Source organism: Dermacentor variabilis, chromosome 6 (assembly GCF_050947875.1).
Source record: "Dermacentor variabilis isolate Ectoservices chromosome 6, ASM5094787v1, whole genome shotgun sequence".
NCBI lineage: Eukaryota > Metazoa > Arthropoda > Arachnida > Ixodida > Ixodidae > Dermacentor > Dermacentor variabilis.
Window position 1 is genome coordinate 190,296,232 of NC_134573.1, and position 22,994 is coordinate 190,319,225.

Sequence of the window (22,994 nt, forward strand, 5' to 3'; positions counted from 1 at the left end):
TGCAAAAGTGTTACCCACATAATAGTGGTATATTTCAGAGAGGTTTACAATATATCAATTCTGACCACTTTCAATTTATTAGGTGCAGTTTACAGAATTGTGATATCATCTTTCACTGCTAAGTTACAGAATTGTAAACTCGATAGTTTCATTTCTTGAATTATTGAATTTTTACTATATTTATAAAAACATAAATGGCTTCAGTCAACATTTCACTTCCTACAGTCACTAGATTTTAACTTTTTCTTGTAAAGGGACTTTGAAATTAACTTGAAAATTTTATAGAAATGCACCAAGTCGTTAGGGTAGGTCCTGAAAATTAAGTGATGCATTTAAGCGCTCCAGGTAAAGCGTACAATTCTCACAAGGTTGTAAAAATGTACATTGCTGCCAATCACAGCGGTGCCCCTCCCAATTGGCATCAGTTGGGCGAGCTATCCGATTGGCTACCCAGGTCATGCCATCGATAATTTTTCCAACTTTAGGATGAACAAATGTTGTTCGTAATAATTGGAATCTTCGTTAATTTGTTTCAATAAAAAAGAAGTAACAGAAAGAGAATGCACAAAGATAATTTATTACTACACTCAAGCCAGCACAGAGCAAGCGTCGTCTGCTTGCGTTAAAACATTTTCTGTGTTGACGTGAGCTGTACTGTCAGTACTGGTCTCGAGCTTTCTTTTCACTGGCACCATGAGTCGTTGTTGCATTCTGGGCTGCAAATCTAGAGATCAGCAAATGTCCCTCTGCATGGCAACATGCGAGCGGTGTGGCTGCAGCACATCGGGCTGTCAGTACTCGGTCGGCGCCAGCATCTACGCGTTTGCGGCCATCACTTTAAGTCAGAGGATTACTACCACAATATAGAGTTTAGCGTGTCCGGTATTTGGATAAACAAAAGCGCAAGCAGACTGGGCCTGGGTGTTTTTCCTAATGAGCAGAGGCGCAAGCGTAAACGACCCGCACGGTGCAGCCACCTGGTGGCATGGAGCTCAATCAGACAAACACAGAGCTAATATAGCAGTAACCAAGTGTATTCTACTTTGCTGCTTGTGAAAATTTTTAGCAGGAGCATAATCGTGAACACACTGTCTTTTTTAAATGTTTAAAATGTTTTACACTTGCTTACAGCAATAGTAGCTCTTTGTTTGGCTGGTTAAGCCCTGAACCACCAGGTGGCTGTGCCGTGCAGGCCACTCGGGCCACTCACAGCAGCAGCAGTGTGCGAGGGCTTTAGTTTAGGCCTCCACCCATCTGTCAAAACGAGCAGCTTGCCTGTGGCTTCCAGGATAGCAGACACGCTCGGCGCTGCAACTGAACACTCACAACATACACTACTTGGATAGCTCTCGTGGGGAATAGAAGGCCAGGAGACTAGTGGAGAGGTTGGAGAGGCTTTGCGCGCTGGCTCCAAGACAACGGAAGTAGACGACACGATGTCACATCATGGCACAGAGGCAGCGAAGGCACAGCTCAGCCCTAATCACTCAGCAAATGAGTCGAAGAGAAAAAGCATCGCTAGGGAAGAGAGTAAATTGTAATCATCTCTAGCTGTAGTAATATGAGACGCTTCATTTAAATTGTGGTGCAAATGTTTTACTCTAGCTATACCCTACGCATCTACAAAATTTGTCCGAACCATTTCAGGGACCCTTTCAATACAACAAACCTAATCAAAGTTGGTGCAGTGGTTGCTGAGAAAAACAATTCATTTGTTTCCATGGATTTAGATAGGAGCCTCCAAACTAACACTTTCTCTTAAGGCATTAGTTATTTCCTACACTTATATGTTTTCTTGTTAGGACTCGATTTAGTCAGGACTTTTCCTTAAACACTTTCATTTTGCTCTCCTTTCATGCACAGTTTTGTTCCTCCCTAAGTGTCTAAAGCATTTAACAAATATGTTAAATGTAGCCACAGCACATCACCATACCTGGTTTGCTGTCTAGCGTCCGTAGCTGACCTGCTTTCTTGAGCTTCTGAGGAGAATCTGTGGAAAATTTTGATGTTTTCTTAGCTGCCACCACAAGATACAAACAAGCTGATTACAAATCAGTATGCACAACTACAGAGAAGTGCTTCAGCACTTGCATTTTTCATTCAAGAAAGGTGAGCATCAGGTGGGTGCTACGCCACTTGTTAGGAGGAGGCAGCCAAGAGCAAGTTTTGCCATCAAAAGTACAGACATAAAAAATTTGCATCTCATTTTCTTGCTTTGCCAGATGGCTGCTGACTGCATAGCTAGTATAACATGCCTCAATTCCTCAAATGCAAACTAAATCACTAAATTATATTATCTTTCAGTGCGACAAATTCAAAGTGCTTTGCGGCATACAGTGTGTTGAGCAGAACTTATCAATGCATCACAAAAATAGGAGGCAGGGATCACATGGTATCACAAACCCTCAATGCACACATCAGTTGGCCCGGTTGCAGACCACACCAGAAGTTGGGCGCAGGCCGCACCAGTCACTCTCTGTGTGCACACAGCAGGGCATGTCCTCTGCCTGGTGCCTAATGCGCTCAGCTTATGACCAGACGACCAAGGTGTATCTTGTGACCACTGCACTACGTTGACCAAACCACACATCAACAGTCTGCAAGACCTTGTGGCCACCATGATGTGCAGACAAGTGTAGGCAAGTCCTGCCCAACACACAAGTGCTCAAATTGGTGCAAATTCCAAATTGGTCCCATTAAGAAATACAGTCAAACCTCAATATTACGAATTTCAACATAACAAACTTGGCAATATAACGATATATTTCACTTTCTGTAACTTCTTGTTCATAGAACACCATGTATTTAGAACCTCAATATAATGAAGTGTTTGTACACAATTTCAATGTCACGAAATTTCACTGCCGCCGCAAGGGAATACTGAGACAATAAATGGAAACTTCTACGGACGCAAATGGTTGATTTACAGAAGGCTGCTTACGAATGCACCTCTCTAATCCCATGGCATGTGGCAAAGCGTGATGGTCGAAATGGAGCAGTGTCATGTTCTATGTAAAATTAAATTGCGATAAGATCCTACTGCGCCCTACGCTGTATGATTTAGGTAAGGGAAAGCATGCGAGGGTGAGCCGAGAAGGAAGGTATCTTGATAAGCACCATCCTCCCGCACGAGCAAGGGGAAAGGGGAGGGGAGCGAGCTTGCGGTAACACCTGTCTCCTTTTCCAGTGTGGCTGTTGCTGCGCATAGCTGTCGGCACAGCTAAGCACACACGCAGCCCGTGCAAGCTGCCTCAGGGCAAAGAGCAGGTGTGCCAAGATGGCATGTTTAGTACTGGAGGTTGCGTAATCTCAAGTTTTGGAGACGCGTTGAAGCAAGAGGCAAAGCATTTACATCCTGCTACCAGTGCTTGTCATGATAGCGTCATCCCGTTGCGGGCGACACTATTAGTCATGGGGGCAGAGTGAACGTGAAAGCATGGCTGGCTTCGCTCGGTACCGCCGACATGAAGATATAGTCGACATGACATGAAACCGTATCTTTAGTCACTGGCTCTCAAATTCAACAAAACGAATTTCTTTTCTCCATAAAATTTGTCTTTTCTGATAATCCTGTAAATTTTGCCACCCCTTCTGTGTAAGAAAAATTAATAAGCGATTGCACTTTTTGCATAAAAGGTCAAATTTCAATATAAAACAAAGTTCAATATAATGAAGCAAATTGCTGATTTTAGAGCCTTCATTATAGTGAGGTTTAACTGCAGTATAATGAATTAGTTGTTGTGTGTTCCAGAAATCAAGGCCTTATACCATTATTATTGAGTCAGCAGCTGTATAATACAAAGCAAGACATGTGCAAACAAAAATGCTGTGTCAGTACACCTTTAAAAAAAGTTTTTGAACACGCTTGTTTGCCTGTTCCACGCAGTACAATATACAGGAGCGCTGACTCGCCTATCTGGCAATGCATTTGACGCGGCCAGCTGATGTCCCAGTGATAACAGGCGCCCATTATTGCAATGTGCTTTCTGCTTCCACTCACCTCTCTTGTTCATGGCTTTCCAAGGTACTCTGCTCCCTTTGCTCTTTCCCTAGCTGTTGGCGCCAAATATGCATGTCGTGCGGCAGTCAAGTCGAGAAACAATGTGTCAAGAACCCTTTCAGCTATCAAAATATTAAGTGACTGGATGGTAACTTTAGCTGTTATTACTACTTGAAGTCGTACATCTTTGAAGTGCATTTTTCAATTGCAACTGCAATGATTAATGATACAATCAGCTGATTTCCAAGAGTGAAAAATATTGTGTTGCCGAAGTTACCCATCGATGTCATACCAGCGGAAGTAAAGACGATAACAGCACACTGTTTGAGCAGAGAAGTAGTAGCAGCATATTGGCTCGTGATGGTGCTTGCGGGCACACTAAACTAATTTAAGTTGAAAACAATACGAAATGCTTTTTGCCCTCCATGGGTGTCAGGCTGCTACTACATTCACGACAGTCACTTGAATAAAATTGTAGTTGTTTTAATAAGCAAAGTTTAAGCATAAAACCAAGATCTGCTGATGTTCCTGAGGGCGTACTATGTGCCCTTACTAATTTACAGGCACTGCTAACACCAGTCGCCAAATTAGGTGGTGTAGTATGTGGTAAACACACCTGAAAGCTTTAATTGTAGCTAGAGATGTAAGCATGGTCGCAGGACTCGTATGATGCATAGCATATGTGTAGTACATGTGTAGCATGTGTAGCATATGTGTAGCACATGTATAGCATGCCTGCTGAAGTATGCCACGACGGAGTTCGAAACATGCCGTATATAATAATAAGTTTGTGAACACAGACAAGATAAGGAAACGCGCTGCAGTAATCAAAGTTATACATCATATTTTCTCTCAGTGATGCACCAAGAGGTGAAGTGCTTTAGAGCTTTCCATTCCAATTTTTTATTAACAAGTGCAACTTTAGTAAAAGCATGCCAACATAGAAGATTGGATTGTTTAACAGCCACTTGTTAATTTCTACACACTTTAAAAGCGATGAAGTCCCCGCGAACTTTGGCGAGCGACAAGCGCCACTCGACAGTGCCATGTGGGCAACAGAGAAAATGCGCGCATATCTCAACAAAGAAGGAATTTGTCAACAAACAGAAAGGCCACTGTTCCTCACTACATGTCACACTGCACTTCGGCCGCTGCAGGCGATGCAGCCCTCGGTGTTAGTGACATGTTTTCCTGCCATCTGTGATTTGCATACCACAAAGCAGCTGACTCGCCGGGACACAAGTTGGAATGCCCTATCAGGCAAGTCGGCGCTCCTGTTTCCCTATTCTTTGGCTTTAATAAGTGCGATGCCATGGGTTCTTTGTGCTACTGTGATGTGTTCTATGCCATCAATCAAGGTGAAAGCCATCTTTGGTGGGTTCGAGCAATTGTCGAGAAGGGTGAAATTCTGTTGCTCCTCAAGCCACAAGGCATGCCAATACACCATTTCAACGCCATTTCTAGTACGCCCAAACTCAAGGATGGAAGACTTCACGGTAGTTGGAGTCTTTCCCGACAGACACCACAGCACAGCATTTCTTTGGCTGACTGTCTCTTGCATGCTTTGCCTTTGTGACAATGTTTCAGGCACCACAAAAGCCAGCATGCTTTTTTGGGTTAACTACATAAACTACAGTAAAACCCTGTTCATACGTTTTGTAAAAAAATGTGAGAAAGAACATACTAACTGGGAAAACGTACAATCCGAAGTCACTAATTTGGCAGACTCAACTGCAGTCGACATTTATGTAGTGCGAAGCATTGCAGCAACAGATGCCGACACACGCTGAGTTGATGGGGCCTACACGACTGTAGATGCACATTGTTGTTTTTACAGATTCGGCAAGCTTATGTTTGCACTCCTCAAATTCAGCCTGGGTCTCTTCAGGCGGGGCATTCTAGCAGCAAGTCTTGGCTCAGCGGAAGACACTGGCGCGTATCAACCTGGTAGGGACCGAGAAGCCTTAGGTGCACTTTGCCATTTTTTCTATTATGGAGTGTTTTAAGACTGCAAAAGGAAACCAAAATAAAATGGAGCTGCCAGACAAAGCCAGAGTACGATTCCGCCAGAGCAAAACATGACGCTCACTTTGCACTGTTTGCAGCAGGAAACAGCATTGTGTTTGGGTTATCGCCTACTAAAAGCGTGCAGCACGCTTCCAACGGCTGGATGCCACAAACGCGATCAAACAGTTAGATAAATGAAGATGCTTGGCGCAATAGGGTTGGCAGCGACAGCTGTGGATGCAACATGCGATAACCCAGAAGATTTGCTAGTACCAGAAGAGAAAACTGGCTACGTGCTGGCATTTCCACGTAATACGGGCAGGCAAGTACGCCAGGGAAGCTGCAATGGTGGGGGCCTACTGCTCTCGATCATACTTGCTTCGCGCCTTTTCTTGTTTACACGGGATCTAGCAACCCCAAAACGTGTGAACGATCACAGTTTGGCAATGTACTGAACACTAGTGCCGAATGATCATGTTTTCCAGGAACGTATTAGCCGGCAAAAAAAGAAGCGCAAGTGTATAGGGCAATTTTTTTTTCTTTATTGCGAATGTTGGCGCCATGAAATCATATGACACGGGAGCATATCAATGAGGTTCTACTGTTCTGTGCCTTCTATTGCTATTGCTGCCTATGTGCCGTGTCCACAGAAATAGAGAAACAGCTAATGTCACACGAGGTGCTGCGGAGCCCCTTTAACATCAACCAGCACCATATTTCTCACCAGAAATTTGATGATCCCGCTATCAACACAAAGTGACACATGTCACAATAAAGTCCTCTTTGTACTTCTACATTCACTTGCTTGCTTCACCTTGGCTTCAAATGTGCACAGATGTAAAGCTTTTGAACCATAGTCTATTCACCAACCAGCCACACAGCAATGCTGCATTGCACAGGGAAGTAATCTAACTTATTTCTGCTTACATTCCAGTTTGTGCTTGTGATAAATAACTGATACATATGTATTTGCAAGCTTTTATCATATGCTTAGCAATAATTTTATCCACAATAAGATTAAGCCACTCTTAAGTTTTATTTAATTGATGTGTCAATGGTGAATGTAGGCACACTTGATAGTGTTAAGTAATTGATTGTGCAGTGCCTAATTTATGAATGGCCATTTTATAAAACACTGCTGAGACAGAACTTAACAAAAGAGGACGTGTTCTAGTGCTGTGTATTTGTGCCCGCAAGAATCGATCCATCTTACAGCTGTTTTAAAAAATTAAATGCGCACTGGCTTGACCCACTTCCGAATATTCTATGATCTGTCTATTAAATTCACAACCCACTGTTCAGTATTGCTAATAGTGTCAAAATTTATGGAATGAATTTCTTTTTTTCTTTTTTCGCAAGTTTCCTTTGAAAAATTATTTGAACTGCTGTGTGAACGTGAGTGAATATGACTGTGCCTTGAAAGAAATTGCTTACGTATTCCTATGTCAGTACTTCCTATAGTTATTTCCTCTCATGGCGCATGTGTTGCTTTGGAACACTGAAAACCCATTTCCTCTGTCAGAGAATTTCATCTAACCTGCAGCCTGCGGCATAACAGCTGTCCCGAAGTTTCCATGCAGAGAGAGCACAAAATAAAAAAAAAGAATAACATTTTACCAAAATGCTTTGGCTGTTTTGCTTTCACAAAAGGCATTTACATAGTTGGTGGTGACATTGCAGGCTACAAACTAAGCCATGCCAAATACACACGTGGCCTCTCATCACTGCTTTTGTGGTTGAAATACCACTACAAGAAAGCCCCCAGACACTGGCGCCACATGTCCCCCTGTGGCCAGCAACTGGCAACGAGTGCAATGTTGAGCACGTCTACTTCCTTAGTGTTGAACAGTGAGCAGTTGGTGGCAAGCCTCTCCTGCATTCTGTTTTAGCAACTCTGTGGACGTTTCCCAACACACTAGAACCTCCACTGATCAGGGCGCTACATGCCTGGCAAAGCACTGGCACGCACCAGGTAGAGGATCGTCCCCAAGTCGCAGCACATGAGGCCAGTGCTGGAGTGTTTTCGCAAAGAATGGGTTGGTGACGCCCAGAATCACAGAGGGCCTGCAATGAACAAGCAAGCATCGGCTGTTCAATGCAATCCATGCTTGCTTGATATTAAAATGGTCAACTTATAAATCCCCCTACCAAACTGATTGTTTCCTGTAAAGGAGGCTCCCTTTTACATATAAAAAGCTGCAGAGAAAGCCAACACCAACAAAGAAGATGACAACCTTCAGACTGCTATTTTGCTGGCATATATTTGCATGCATCACTGCAATTAAGTTGTAGTTCGGCACTGTGCTCACCCACTTCGTATCCTTGTTTGTAGTCTGCTGGCCATAGTAGAAGGTGCTACAAATGACACCGAACTGCATAAGCATGGTGGTGCTACCACATCAGGGCACAGGAGAGAGACACCAATGGCCACCTCATAGCAATGCCATAGCAGTGTAGTTTGGGTTATGTACTGCAGATGGCTGCATCCACAAACACAGTGTGGCGAGTTTATGTTCCTCAACACATGACTGGAATGTTAAAACAAGATAAATCTACTGCACCTGTCTTATATATGTGCTATAAGGTTGCAGTCTGTTATTCAGCAAACATGTGCTTTTGATAAAAAATACATTATAAAGGGCGGACACACAGTATCTGCAGTCATCTGCTATGTGCAGTGAATGCACATAGCTTCTCTGAATATATTGAGCCTCTAGGAGCAACTTCTGTCGTCCTTAGCAGGTGTGGGCAGTTTAGCAAGCAGTTGCTAGCATTTACTCACAGGCAGTGTGAACCAGCAGTGTATTCCTTGAACTCGCTGTCATGGATTGTGAAGAAAGGCCGGTAGTCTGCACAATACCGCAGGGGCCACACTAGCCCTACTAATGCAAGCACAGTCTCTGAGCACACGGCAGGCGATGAAGCCATCACAACTATGGGCTGCAAGAAAAACAACAACTGAGTGTGGCTGTACCACGCTAACAGCAAAATTCAATAATGTAGATACGTAAATCTGAAACAAGCACTTTTTCTATCATCCACCTACATAATGTAAGATTCCTAGAGCTTAGCATGATATTGTCTCATCGTTATGCATTGGAAGCAACTACTGCAAATCTCACTCATAGAAAGAAAGACTACCTGATAACAAAAAGCCAATATGTACAATGGAATGACAACAGTCATATCAAAAAGCTAATCAGAAAATGGATTTTGGAGGCTGGTAAGTCTTCATATGTGCTGCATACACAATGATGCTGTAAACACCAACTCCAACTCTAAGGTGGCCTCTGCCTGTCTCGCCATCTCGCTAAGTCTAATGCCATCTTGGAAACCGCAGCATCTGCACAGCACAGCAATCCCTGCAGCTGTTCCTTGCTGGCACTGTTTTCCTTGCAGCAGCCAGAGCTGCTGCAAGGCACCTGCCCGAAGAGGAAAAATTTTTCCCAACATGGCACGCTGTGCACTAATGGTTCCTCATGGTTCCCACAAGCATTTGTTGCCAAGTGGCATGAAGCTTCAGTAAATTATAAGTTACATGTCTAGAGCAGGCAAGCATGAAGTGATAAAGGGATATCTCAAAAGTGCCCTGCGAAATGGCCAGGTCACACCAAAAATGTAATTAGCGCTCCAATTCAGACGTTTGAATGTAGTTGTGCTGTAGTTACATTGTCCACAGACCAACGCATCTTGGCATGATTCTGCACTGAAAACAGCGCAATAAAAATGCACCAGAGAAAAGCTCAGAAATGTGCCAACTAGTGCTAATTAGGTTACGCCTCTTTTGCGCTGTCGTCAGTATAGAACCTAATAAACTAGCCAAGGTCAACCCCTCACTAAATCTTGGCATTACATTTTGCAGTTTCTATTAGAACGAGCACGCATATGGTGCTAGCCTTCTGACACATGACCGTAAGTACCACTGACTGCTCATGGGAGGTGTACTGATTGCAACAAAATGTCAATGAACATGAAACTCACCTCTGACACTAGCACCAATTCCCACAGAAGCTGTACATGAGACAGCAAAGGCATCAGGCACCTGCACTGACAGGTGGTTCCTAGTCAATGCTAGCTCTAAGAAAGTGAACTCCGCAAGAGATGTGTTAAACAGGGCTGTTCACAGAAGTAGAAAACTTGCTTGGTGATCACACTTTCAATAAAACCCCTACTGCAAGCATTTGGATAGAGTTCATTCCCCACCAATGGCACGGTTTCTGACACCACACTTATTGCTTTCATGGTACACTGCTGACACAACACCACACCGGTATGGCAATATTTAAGCTGTTGCACAGAGCTACACAAGGACAAATGCAATTTCATGCTCTTCCACCAGGCTTGACGTTTTGTCAAAAGGGCCTGAAACGCCTCTGACATTTTTTTTAAACATTTTGAATAAACATGTGCATAGTGTACAGCAAAATGTGATGATCATCTTTCGCGAACATGCCAACTCTATATGCCACGGATGAGCCACAATTCTTTAAAAATTCCACGCCCCTTTCCAAGCTTTTCCAGTCCCTCATTCGCACACTGTGACACCAGCAGGGTGGCTAAATGTGATGTCACCTGAGGGAAAGCTATCGAATGGTCGGCCGACAAGGGATGACAATGCCAACACGAGGAGAGCCCGCTGCGTCTTCTGAGAATGGAGGGCGGACTTGCCAATTGTGTGCCACTGAACTTTTTACAAAGTTTCTTTCCAGTCGGCATGCACGGAGGGCGATTAGGGGCAGACAATGGAGGAATCTTTCTTATGGCATGGATGCGACCCACAGCTTTCGCTACACCACTTGTACTTGGTCAGAGTATATGACGAGGAGGAGAGAGCGCCACTGGGGAGGGTACCGCAGATGAGCGAGAAAATGTTGTGGCTATATAGGCGCTCATCAGACGCCTTTAACTGTGCTGTTGTGGCATCATTTCAAAATTTTCTTGCAACTGTATCTGCACTGTAAACTAGTACACAGCTGTGACTTCGCAACACATCTTCAAGCTCACAGTGGTTTAGGGGCCCTTTAAAGGGACACTAAAGGCTAATACAAAGTCGGTGTGGACTGTTTAAAGACCGTCCCAGAAACCTTGCAACGCTTGTTTCATGCCAAGAAAAGACTTAGTTTACGAGAAAATTGCATCTGAAGGGTCCGAATGCCTTTTACGAAGTTTAAATCTCCCGTGGAGTGGCGACATTGCACACGCCATCACCACCCTTTGCTGCCTGCCGTCGGTGAGTAAAACGGCGCCCGACAGATGGCGGTACCGAGTCAAGACAGAGCAGTGGATTCTCTGCTGCAGCTGCTTTTTGGTCAGGTGGTGTGGAGTATTCGAGTATCTCACAACATCACATAGAAGTTGAATTCTCTGCTACTTGCAGTTTTTGCGAGTTTTGCGAGCGAGCAAAACCAGTGCAGCACAACGCAATCAGGAAAGTGCTGAAACGTGAAAGCGTGGGCGGCGCACAGTTGAGCGCAAACGAAACCATTCGACTGTGCGCGTCATTGTCAACGGCAATTTCAATGAGTTCTTCTTTCTAAAAATGAAATAGAATTGGGCAAGTAGCATTTTATTTCATCTTATAATACAATAAAAGAATGTTTCTTGCAACAAGTAATCGAGCACTAGTGACAGAATTTAACTGAGGAGTGCTGTCGTAATCTGGCAAGTGCTTGAATGTACCGGGGGAGTCTCTAATCATGTACTGCATTTGCCTCAATTTCTTGATTATTAAGCGTCTGTTCGCGATAATATTGACGCCTTAGAGATTCTCGAGCACTAATCTATCACTTTAGCTTGCCTCAGTATTTGCCTTTAGTGTCCCTATAGTAAAGCGACTTAATCATGGCACATGATTATCAACTACAGTGTGTTAGAACTAGAACAGCTAGAGTAAATAAAACAGGCAGAAACCAGCACAAAAGTCTAATTTCATTGTTCAAAAGGCCAAGCTTGCCATGGTAGCCCCTGAAACCTAGGGTGGCAAGTGTTTAAGAATCTCAAAACAATATTGGCTAAGCTGTGCTGCCCATCTAAACAACCTGAAGCAAGTGGGAAGCTTCAGCTAGAAAAATTATTCCAACATGTGGCACTCCTTTCAATAAATAACATGCTCCAGCCCAAGCGTTCTCCACAAGGTAAACAGAGGGGAGACCGGCCACCACCACTGACCGAGAGTAGTTTCTGTGAACAGCAGTTTCTCATGCCTCCAAGGTGAGTGACCAACGCAAAATGAACTCTCATTCAGAACATGTGGCAAGATAAAGTCTTTTGACGAGGTTTCTCTACTAGCAAGACAGTGCAAGTGATTAAAGCTTTAACCCTTTCAAGGTCAATGAAGTAAATATAGGGCGCCGCGAACAAGTCCAAAATGATTGATGCCATATATTTACAGCGCCATCTGTACGTTTAAAAAGCACGCCAATTTCCTAACTTTTTCTTTCCTGGTATGTGCTGCCACTATATGGGAATAGAGGGAATTTTTTTCTAGCGCCTCCCTCTCTCGGTTTTCCTTGCATGGTTTGCTTTAGAGCTAGTTTGCTTTGGCGCATCTATAGTACCACTCCCGCATTGGCATGCGCGCGGGTGGGCGGCGGTTTGGGTTTCGCTCCACGGGTGGTTTCGGCTTCTTGCGCTTGTAAAACTGATGGCTATCTCGTTACTAATCGCTCAAAGGACGACCACCTGTTTCTCGCTCGTTTAGTGCTCTCGGGGGTGCGCATAGGAAGGACGCAGCCGTGCACGCGTTTTTATTGCTTTTTTTTTTTTGACACTCGCAAAAACTAATTGCCTCTGGTTGGTGATAAGATGAAGATTAGTGGAAGTTTGTCATATGTTTTGCTTTTTTGACATGCACACAACCACACAGTTTTCTTGGGTACGCTCACCTATGCAGTTCGATTAAGCTATGGATGTAAATCTTAGTGTAAGAGAAGGAACATTTGAAACTTGCGAAATATTCTCGTGTGCACATATTCTAAGCCTTAAACTATGTGTATAACAATGCATCAAATTTTTAATTCTTATAAGTTTATTTCCTTTTTTCATTGTTGTTATTCTTAAATAAACAGTACATATATACCAATGCAAAATTCTTTTTCTCATTTTACGGTCACCCTAGAAAAATTACGCAAAATTGTTTTCGAAATAGGTCCCCCAGAAGAATTGGAATCTGCAATAAAAAAAATAAACCCTGGGCGGTTGCATATGGCTTAACCCTGAAGGGGTTAAGCATAAGTACACCAGTCAGCAGAACACAGCACAGGGAGCAAGCAAGGCGCACCGAAACAGGTCCACTTCATGCACAGAGGGCACTGGATCCAGGCCTGGCTGGACCGGAGGTGGGCCTAGGGTACGGCACAAGCCTTGCAGGGGTGGGATTCGAGCCTCCAGGGACACTCCATGCAGTGGCAGGCTGAGGGCACGGCCTGGCATGGGTGCAGGCCAGCTCTCCAGGTTCCGCAGGGCTGCGATGTGGGGGGCACAGAAAGGCCGACCTAAACACTGTGCATTTATGTGTGCCGATGTAAAAGATTGCTTCAGGTTGAATTTCAAATCCGTCATCATTGAATGATTTTTACATAGGAAAAAACTATTCTGAAAGAGTAATACTAGAGTCCTAACGGTCATAAGAGTAATACTAAAGCCCTAACGGTCATACCTTAGTTTTGGTTGGAAGCAAAGCAGTGACTCTTGAAAGCAAAATCTCAATGCAGCAGAGCACAAAGAACAAACTTCAATGTAGAGAGCTGCTGCAGTGCCGTAAAAGGCATTGCTTCACTGATATCAAATACAAGTAGCACTGAAATTCTTTATGCACAATGGGGCCAGACCAACAGCAGCAGGCAGATGCTATAAGACATTGAGACCTCAAGGCACACTATGTGCATCTGTTTGAACTCAGATTTTTTTCATGCATTTAAACAGATTCTATTTCTCTGGAGACCAACTAGCGGCAGCATTACAGTACGCCAAAAGTGCAGCCTTCAAGATTATGGCTCCACTGTTGCAAGAGCGGAATTCCACACTCTCAAGAAGCCATGAAAAATCTGATGGCCACTCAAAAAATTACAAGATATGCACATGCACAGACAGTCAGTGCATGCAAACATATGTGGCCAGAGTAGGATGCCCTACTTGCAACAGACAGGTGGTCCTACTGCCTGACACAAGTGGGCTCTGCAAAGACGAAAGAGGATTATACGCACCTGCCTCGAGACTGGGCAGACTCGTGCGAAAGTATTCCTGAGCTACGAGGGAGAGCACACGGCTGAAGAGACCCACCAGTGGCAGCCGTGTGAGCACCACAAGGGACTGCACAAGGGGAAAGGGGGGGCATCCTGTTAAACACAGCATGCAGACCACATCTCTCGTGTCCACTGCAGCAATCACTTCTCTTCGTGCAAATTTCCTAACCTCCTTGTACCACCTAACCCAGTGCATCGTATGGCCTCAAAAGTGCCTGCTTGTGGTTTCTGTGGTTTTGTTTTTGCTCACCTAGCTATGTACTACACACGTCTTGCAAATAAACGAGTTGTTAGAAAATAGCAATGTTAGGACGCTGTCTCGTGTGCCTTCTAGTCCCCCATGTCATTCTGCCTGCACTACAGCGATTTAGAAGCTGACCTACCAACAAGCCTATATAGCTACCCCCATCGTCCCCTCCTTTTGATACTACAACAGGCACCTGGTTATCTTTTCTGCATGTTACATTACTTGCTCTACTCAACTGCTGCTTCTTTATCTCAACTAGACTACCACCTACTTGCACTCGCTCTCAAATCCACACTGCCTTCTTTCTGTCAAGAGGGGGACACAGTGCAGGGAATAAAAATTTTTGGCCAGAAAATGCATTTCCAATTGCTTGCAGTTCCAGGTTCCTCAATTATTCAAGAATGTGCTAGCAAAATTTTAGCCATATCAGCATGGTTAAAAAAAGCAAGGATATACATTTTTACTTGTGCTGGCAATTCCCTGGAAAAATTGGAAGCTCTCATGACCGCCATTTTGAAAGCGCATTCACAGCTCAAGCAGAAAGGCTTTGGATGCTGTGGGAACCGTTACTGGAAACCCCTTTTCTATGAGCCGTTGCAAACCTTAGAGCAGCAAATTTTGGGCACGGACTGAAAAACAAGGGAAATGCAGGCCTCACTGGCACCAGGCACTGTCATGCAAGCACAATTTCCTGCCCAAAGAAGATTCACAGAGTGCTTGAAAGTTGAACATTATTTCTGAAACACATACTGCATACCAATGAAAAAGCTTTGTCCAGTGTGAATTTATTTTTTGGACATTTCGTGTAAAGGCTGCGCTATGTGACCATATTTGCACACAATAACTTCATTTTGCTTGTTAAATATTTGAACATAATGTTGTTTCATTGGTACACACATTCTACACATGTCATAGTTCATTGTCTGTCATTTTAATAAGGTATTTTATTTCACTGGTTAGTTTGGCAAAAATTAGGAACGGCTGCTGTGTAATCATATGGCCATCAGTAGTTTGCCTACAGGAACAAACTCGCATCACTGTCTGTCAGTAGCAATTAAATTAAATTATGGGGTTTTATGTGCCAAAACTACGATCTGATCATGAGGCACGCCGTAGTGGGGTCTCTGGAAATTAGGACCAGCTGCGGTTCTTTAACGTGCATCTAAATCTAAGAACACGGATGTTTTCGCATTTCGCCCCCATCGAATCCCCATAGTGGATTTGATCCCGCAACCTCGTGTCTGTCAGCAGCAAAACTTGCCACTTCTGTTTTCAGATCAGAAGCACGGCAACAGCAGCAACAACAGCCCACTAAAAATTTGGGTCATTGTGCATGCTTTTGTATGTACATTTGCAAAACTACTTTTTAACTAGAGCACAAGATCCACCACAAAAATGAAATCAAGTTTTTGTTCTTTCACACAAAGTTACAATCAGAAGAACCCCCCCCCTCCCCCCCCCAGCCTCAGGATTTCTCGTTTCTTTTTCTTATGCTAGAATGCTTCCCTTATGCGCTCCACACATAATTTCCCTGCATGGATATCATCACTGCTGTTTTGTTGCACTGCTTCCTTCTAGTATACATTATTTGCCTAGCTTTGAGTGCTACCTTCTGCTTATTTTTACATTCGGTTCTGTATTTCTTGCCACAATACATTCTTAGAAAATGCCCGAAAAACTTGAATTCCAAATTCACTGCTCACCAACAGCTCTGAAGCAGAATGAAGAGACTTCACTCTTAAACTAGTTCATCAAGGCTGGGAACAAACTGTTGGCCACAGAAGTAGCAGCCAATGACTGCTATGGCACAGCATTACAATTCAAATCTCAAATGGCAGTAGATAATAGTAATAAAATAAATGCAGAAGAAAACTTGCCCAGAGCCTTCACATGTGCAATCAATTAGAATTTTTCCATAAAAACAGCTATTGCTTGTATAAGTACATCAGTCCTGTATTTTTTAATTTGCACATGTTTACTGCTACACCTGGACATATTTCAAAATGACAGAGCTCGATGTCCTTTCGAGAGAGGGAGAGAACACCATCCTGTAAGAGTGAACTTATTCTTTCTAGCAAGGACAGCTGGATAACCGAGGAGCTCAATAGTTTCTTATCGATAACCATTCTTTAATAACAATGTCATAAACAATGCCCTGATATTAAAGCGCAAGTTTTCAAACTTGAATTCACAATTTACTGCTTGCCTACAGCTCCAACGCTGAATAAAGAGGGAGGAAGAGAATACTAGGCTGCAAGAGTGAACTTTATTCTTTCTAGCAAGGACAACTGGGTAACCGAAGGGCTCGATAGATTGCTATCAATAACTATATGAAGCAAACAAACAATAAAAGGTCAACCGACACCAAATTTCTTTTCTAGCTTTTTGTGCTCTGTTAAACAGCTGCCAACACTAATCAAGATATGATGCCTCAATTCCTCAAATGTGCAACAAATTATGAATTATGACATCTTTCAATCTAGGAAATTTAAAAAGTGTGCCAAATTTATTGGCATAGAGTTCACTTACATCATCTCTGTACATCATGAAATTTGGGGGGTAGTGTCTTGTAGTAACACTGATGTGGGGGTCGGTGCAGTAGTCCAAGTCGCACTGTGATTGCCTTATTAAAACTTTAGAATATGGAATAACATGGGACAGAAGGATGAAAGGCCTTGTCCATTCTAATTTGTCATTATATATTTATATTACTTTTTTTTTCTCCACCCAAGAATTTTTATTTGTAAATGTCAACTTCCAAGTTATTGATTCCCTTTGTCCTTATCCGTTCCATTTAACCACCTGATTGGTGGCGAATTCCTAACTGCGGGTATGCGCCATGACCGCTCAGGTCAACAACAACTAACAGAAGCCCCAGAGGATATGCCTTGAGTCAGATCCCCCACCCTACCAAAAATAAAGAAAAATAAAAAAGGAAATGACAGCCAATTCTCCAAAGTGGATATGAGCCACAAGTTCAAAGGACAACCGCAGGAGGCTGTTGTGCTCATACAACCAGCCCGGATTCCGAATCTACAAGATGCAGAATTTATCCTGCGAACGCGCTTTCGACAAACCCGAGGCCGCACCGAAAGGCACAGCGCCCTAACGCTCCCTTGACAAGTCAAGATGCTGCGCCGCCAGGCCGTGGCGTCCTGTGGAGGAGCATCGGCGAGCGACATGTCCAAACATGCAACAAAGTGCTAGACAGCCTGGCGCCGTATTTTCTTTCCCCTGGAGGTCACCACGCACGGCAAAATCGAAGCGGGTGGCCAGCGCGGTCGCTGGTTGGACCTCTCGGATGACCGTCGAGTGCTGGCTTTGTATTGGGCCGTTTGAGTGACAATCGTTTCTCGGTGCTTCATAAGCCCAAACGCCGCCGCCTGGAAAACCGGACACACCGAACCACCGGGAGCCGAGTGCCGCTCTTGAGTGGTGTGAGATGTGTTACATGTTGGAGTCTCGCCGGACGTCACCGTGCGAGAACAGTCACGTTTGCTGTTAGCTATCGACCTCCGTGCCGATCCGATCATGTCCTGTATAATGACCTGTATATAGTGTATAAACTACCTTTTCTTATTCTCACCGACGCCTGACTCGGAGTCTTCGCTACTGACTAGAGAGCTGGCAACGCTCTGTCACGAAACGGGTGACGAGCGCTACGGGACCACACCAAAGTCGCAACAGTGGATGGCAGCTACGGCATTGACCGGCATCGGCTACCTCGGCGCGGTGAGTGCCTGAAGTTTATCTCAAACACCAGACTTTCTATGACACAGGTTATAGTAGCTTAGGGAAGGATTTGGTGTTGCATTGTATTAACCTTGTGTGTTTCAAGCCTAGTGAGTGTTTTGAAAACCAGGGGATGCTGAGGGGGGTAAACAGGGCAGTGTGTGAAATACTTGCGGATGTCTTACTAGTAGCGTTATAGTAGCATACGGCAGGTATATTCAAAAAGGGTAAACAGCAGGAGGACAGTGTGAACGATGGAGAAGTACAAGGTCAAAGAACTTCTTCAAATTTGTGAGGAGTTGGGCATTGAGTTGGGCTCAACAAAAAGAAAGAATGCGATCCTTGAGGTCATGAGGACTGGGGACGTAACAGCTGAAGAAGTTGAACAGGCCTAGGCGAATATCAATGAACGTTGGGAGCGGCAGGCAGAAAAGGAACGTCGCGAGGAGGAAATGGGGGAAAAGAAAGAGAGGGACCGTCACGAGCATGAGCTTAAAATGAGAGTTGGAGACCCGAAATAGCTCGCCGGTGCCTAGTCTCACTTATAACGGTCCAAGAATACGCGATCAACTTCCACCCTTTGTCGTCGGAGAGGATATGGCCAAATACCTCGTGAAATTTGAGCACGTGTGCGAACAGAATGGCATTGAGCGATCCCTCTGCGCACAGAATTCGTTAGCCTTGCTTCCTGGGGAGGCATCGGACGTAATAACTTGCTTATCGAAAGAGGCGTTTGAGAGCTATAGTGATGTGAAAGAAGCGCTACTGCTGAAGTACAAATTGTCGCCTGAAGCTTTCCGGCAGAGGTTCCGGTATGCAAGAAAGGGCAGGGAGTCGAATGTTGACTTCGCGTTTCGTCTAAAAGCCGACCTGGTGGAATGGCTGAAGGGCAAAGAGGTTTACGATGACCGTGACAAAATCGTCGAATGCATCACGTTGGAGCAGTTCTACCGTTGCATTGATGAAGATGTCAGGCTCTGGCTGCAAGATAGGCTAAAGGAGGTTAAGCTAAACAAGGCAGCAGAGTTAGCGGAAGAGCACCCGCCGCAGCTTGCACAGCAAGGCAGTGCGTGTAGAAAAAGCAGATAGGAGAAATGGGTTTTCCGGAAAGCTAGACGAACCGAAGCAAATCATGCATCGCGAGTTTCGGAAAGACGAGTCACTTACCAAAGAAACTGTAAGGGAAGGGCAGAATGCATCTCAGAATGCTAACGATGGTCCCAAGCCGCGAAACGATACGACGCATTCTTTTGAAAAACGCAAGCCGTTAACCTGCAACAATTGCAAAAAGCAAGGGCACATCGCTGCAAACTGCCCAGAGGAAATTGCTTTTGCAAAAATACAGGAAATTCACAAAAACATACGACTCTTGGAGTCATATATGCAGGAAATTAAGGTAAACGGCAAGAAGTACAGAGCACTTCGGGACTCTGCAGCAACAATGGACGTTGTCCACCCGTTTTTCGTCTCCTCGAGTGATTTTACGGAGGAATGCACTTGGATACGGCAAGTGTCCGAGGAGGAGAGTGTCTGTTTACCGATCGCAACGGTTATCATTGAAGGGGAGTTTGGGAAACTTAACACAGAAGCCGTTGTGTCTGCCGCTCTCCCTGAGAACTTTCCCTACCTCTTCTCAAATAGCTCGGAGCAGCTGCTGAAGGATCAGGGCAAATCATTCTTTGCCAACGCGGTGTACATGGCCCTCACGCGATCCAAAGTGCGCCAGCTGTCAAAGGAACTTGACTTTGTGTCAGTGAGCAAATAGCGGTACAGCACACCGACTGATCAAGGTAACTTGAGTGGCGAGCAGGCATGGGAGAGGCAGAGCTCGGAGGCTGGCCTGGGCAAGCGTGTCCTGGAAGTGACTGGGAGTGACATGTGCAGTGCTAGCCACGATATGGACACGACGCTGCAGTTAGGCGATGCGGGCTCCACACTATCGCTCCGGTTTCCGCCAGCTGGCAGGAGCTGGCTGCAATTGAAAGGGAAACTGATTCGCGAGCAACAGGAAGACTGTTCAATAGCCGATCTGATTAAGAGCGTCAAACTGGGAGTGAAAACAAAAGATGGTTTCATTTTACGAGGAATCTGGCTTTTTGTACTGCCGTTACACAGATAAGCAGGGTCGCAAATATGAGCAGCTTCTGATTCCTCGAAAATATCGCCGACAGTTACTGTAACTCGCACACAAAAATGCGTGGGCAGGGCATCTTGACTTAAGAAAGACCAAGGCTAGATAAGCTCAGGAGTTTTATTGGCCATATTGTTGGAAAGATGTCTAACAATTCGTGTGCTCTTGCGACACCTGCCAGAGAGTCGGCAAATCCACTGACAAGTGGAAGGCACCGATGAAGTTGGTGCCCGTCATATCCGAACCTTTTCGGCGACTAGTAATCGATATTGTAGACCCTCCAGCAGGACAGCCTCATTGTCCGTTGGGGAAGGTTGAACGCGAACGCAGATGCTCTAAGTCATGCATTCTAGGCCTCGCTTCTTTGAGTGACCTACTCGTTACTTACCTTCTCTTGCTTCGCGACAACCTGTCATGTTCGCAGGGAGATCGGGGAAAAGGATGAATGACCTCATTTGCTTCCTCAGTAGTATGTTTTCGGTCCAAGTGATTTCAGGGGGACCATTCTATTTTTCATTATTATTGCTGATTATTAATTGTTCCTGATATTTTGGTGTATTGTTAATTTGAAAAATGGTTGTTTGAGCCTTGTGTACCAGATCGTACACCTGCCTCTTGTCGCATCGGGAGCAAAAAGGGGGATAGCAATTTAGTTAGGTTGATTTGGATTATGGCCTTGTCTGGTGTTTGACGGGAGACAGAGGGCACTTGCTCGTGTTGAGCGTTGCTTTTTGCCGGTCGGTTTTGCAAGCTGCAGAACGACCAACCAGAACCAGTGGCGAGAAGCAAGGTCATTGGAACGACCCGAGCGGACCTGGTCGAGGTGCCTTGGCGACAAAGCTGTGAGCAGAGCTCCTGTCCCGGCAAGTAGGACCTGGGCACGTGAAGTTACCTGGCGTCCGGACACTGGACGTGAACTTGGGCAAGCCTGACGAACGTGCACGCCTAGCATCCGAGCCACGTGGAGGCAGCTCGTCTTCCCGGCGCCTTATCTGATGGCGGGGATGCTGTTGTGCCCTTACGACCAGCCCGGATTCCGACTCTACAAGATACAGAATTTATCCTGGAAACACCCTTTGGACAACCTCGGGGCTGCGCCGAAAGGCACAGCGCCCTAACGCTCCCTTGACATGTCAAGATGCTGCGCCGCCAGGCAGCGGCGTCCTGTAGAGGAGCGTCGGCGAGCGACATGTGCAAACGTGCAACAAAGTGCTAGACAGCCCGGCGCCGTATTTTCTTTCCCCTCGAGGTCACCGCATGCGGCAATATTGAAGCGTGTGGCCAGCGCAGTCGCTGGTTGGACCTCTTGAACGACCGTCGTGTGCTGGCTTTGTATTGGGCTGTTTGAGTGACAATCGTTTCTCGGGGCTTTATAAGCCCCAACGCCGCCGCCTGGAAAACTGGATCCACCGAACCACCGTGAGCCGAGCGCCGCTCTCGAGTGGAGTGAGATGTGTTACGCATTGGAGTCTCGCCGGACGTCGCCGTGCGGGAACAGTCGCATTTGCTGCTAGCTCTCGGCCTCCGTGCCGATCCAATCATGTCCTGTATAATGACCTGTATATAGTGTATAAAGTCCCTTTTGTTATTCTCACCGACGCCTGACTCAGGGTCTTCGCTACCAACTAGAGAGCCAGCAACGCTCTGTCACGAAAAGGGTGACGAGTGCTACTGGACCACCTCAAAGTCGCAACAGGGCCCAGCTTATGATACCAAGTGGAGAAGCATAGAGTGAAAGACAAACGAATGGTCTATGCAGCGTGCATCCAGCTTTGAGCGAGACACAGTAATTGTGTGGCTTGTGACCGTAGAACCACAGCGAACGGCATGTGTTTCAGCAGTGCCGGTTGTCGCCAAGCTCACGCAAAGACTCTCCAGAGAAGACATGGCAGCCTCCCCACCCCGCTAAACACAGATGCCGCACAGTACCCGCAAAAAGCAACCATGACAGCCAGCATTGTCAACCATAACCTTCAAGAGGCGGCTTCGATGACAGTCCGCAGTGCCAACGACCTCGAATCGGAGGAGACAGCCATCGCCTTGGCCATCACCTCTAGTCTAACCAATAAGCATGCCACAATTACTACTGACTCCCAGGCAGCTTGCCGTAGCTACGCGAGAAGCAGAATATCTTCCATCGCCCGCTTACAAGCCTCCCAATTCCTGGACGATGAAATAGTATGAACTCTGGGACACGAGTTCCTCCGTGGAAATCAGCGTGCACACGCTCTAGCCAGAGCTCATGCCTCCCAGGCATCAGAAGGAAGGGATACGGTCGCATCTATGGAGTCCGTACCTTTACAATACAATGCCATACTACAACACCACAGACTGAACAGACGACAATACCTACCTCCACACAAGACCCTTTCATGCAAAGACACCATAGCATGGTGACAACTGCAAACCAACACATACCCCCATTTAGGCAAACTACACGCAATAAATCCGACACTATACTCGCACATGTCCCCTTTGCAACAACTACACCTCCCTATATCACATCACATGGGCATGCCCCAACATAAAGGCAGCCCCGCAAATAACCGACCCCACACCCGAGCAGAGGGAGGCCGTGCTGACTAGCTCGGACCCTCGTGACCAGCTGCAACTGGTGCGGCAGGCCCGGGAGAC

General features: G+C 45.4%; 1 protein-coding gene across 5 annotated transcripts in view; it reads right to left on the reverse strand.

The window, feature by feature from the left end:
* The window catches only part of LOC142585995 (protein DENND6B), a 102,631-nt gene that overhangs the window by 52,319 nt on the left and 27,318 nt on the right, over positions 1 to 22,994 (reverse strand). For 4 of the 5 annotated variants that reach the window (XM_075697174.1, XM_075697177.1, XM_075697172.1 and 1 more), the window contains 6 exons: positions 14,212 to 14,317; positions 13,287 to 13,470; positions 9,989 to 10,049; positions 8,790 to 8,947; positions 7,977 to 8,071; positions 1,934 to 1,990 (listed from right to left, as the gene is read on the reverse strand). In XM_075697174.1, the coding sequence (XP_075553289.1) occupies positions 1,934 to 1,990; positions 7,977 to 8,071; positions 8,790 to 8,947; positions 9,989 to 10,049; positions 13,287 to 13,470; positions 14,212 to 14,317 (661 nt within the window). The remainder of the gene's footprint in view (positions 1 to 1,933; positions 1,991 to 7,976; positions 8,072 to 8,789; positions 8,948 to 9,988; positions 10,050 to 13,286; positions 13,471 to 14,211; positions 14,318 to 22,994) is intronic. The other variant, XM_075697175.1, reaches the window with a different exon arrangement.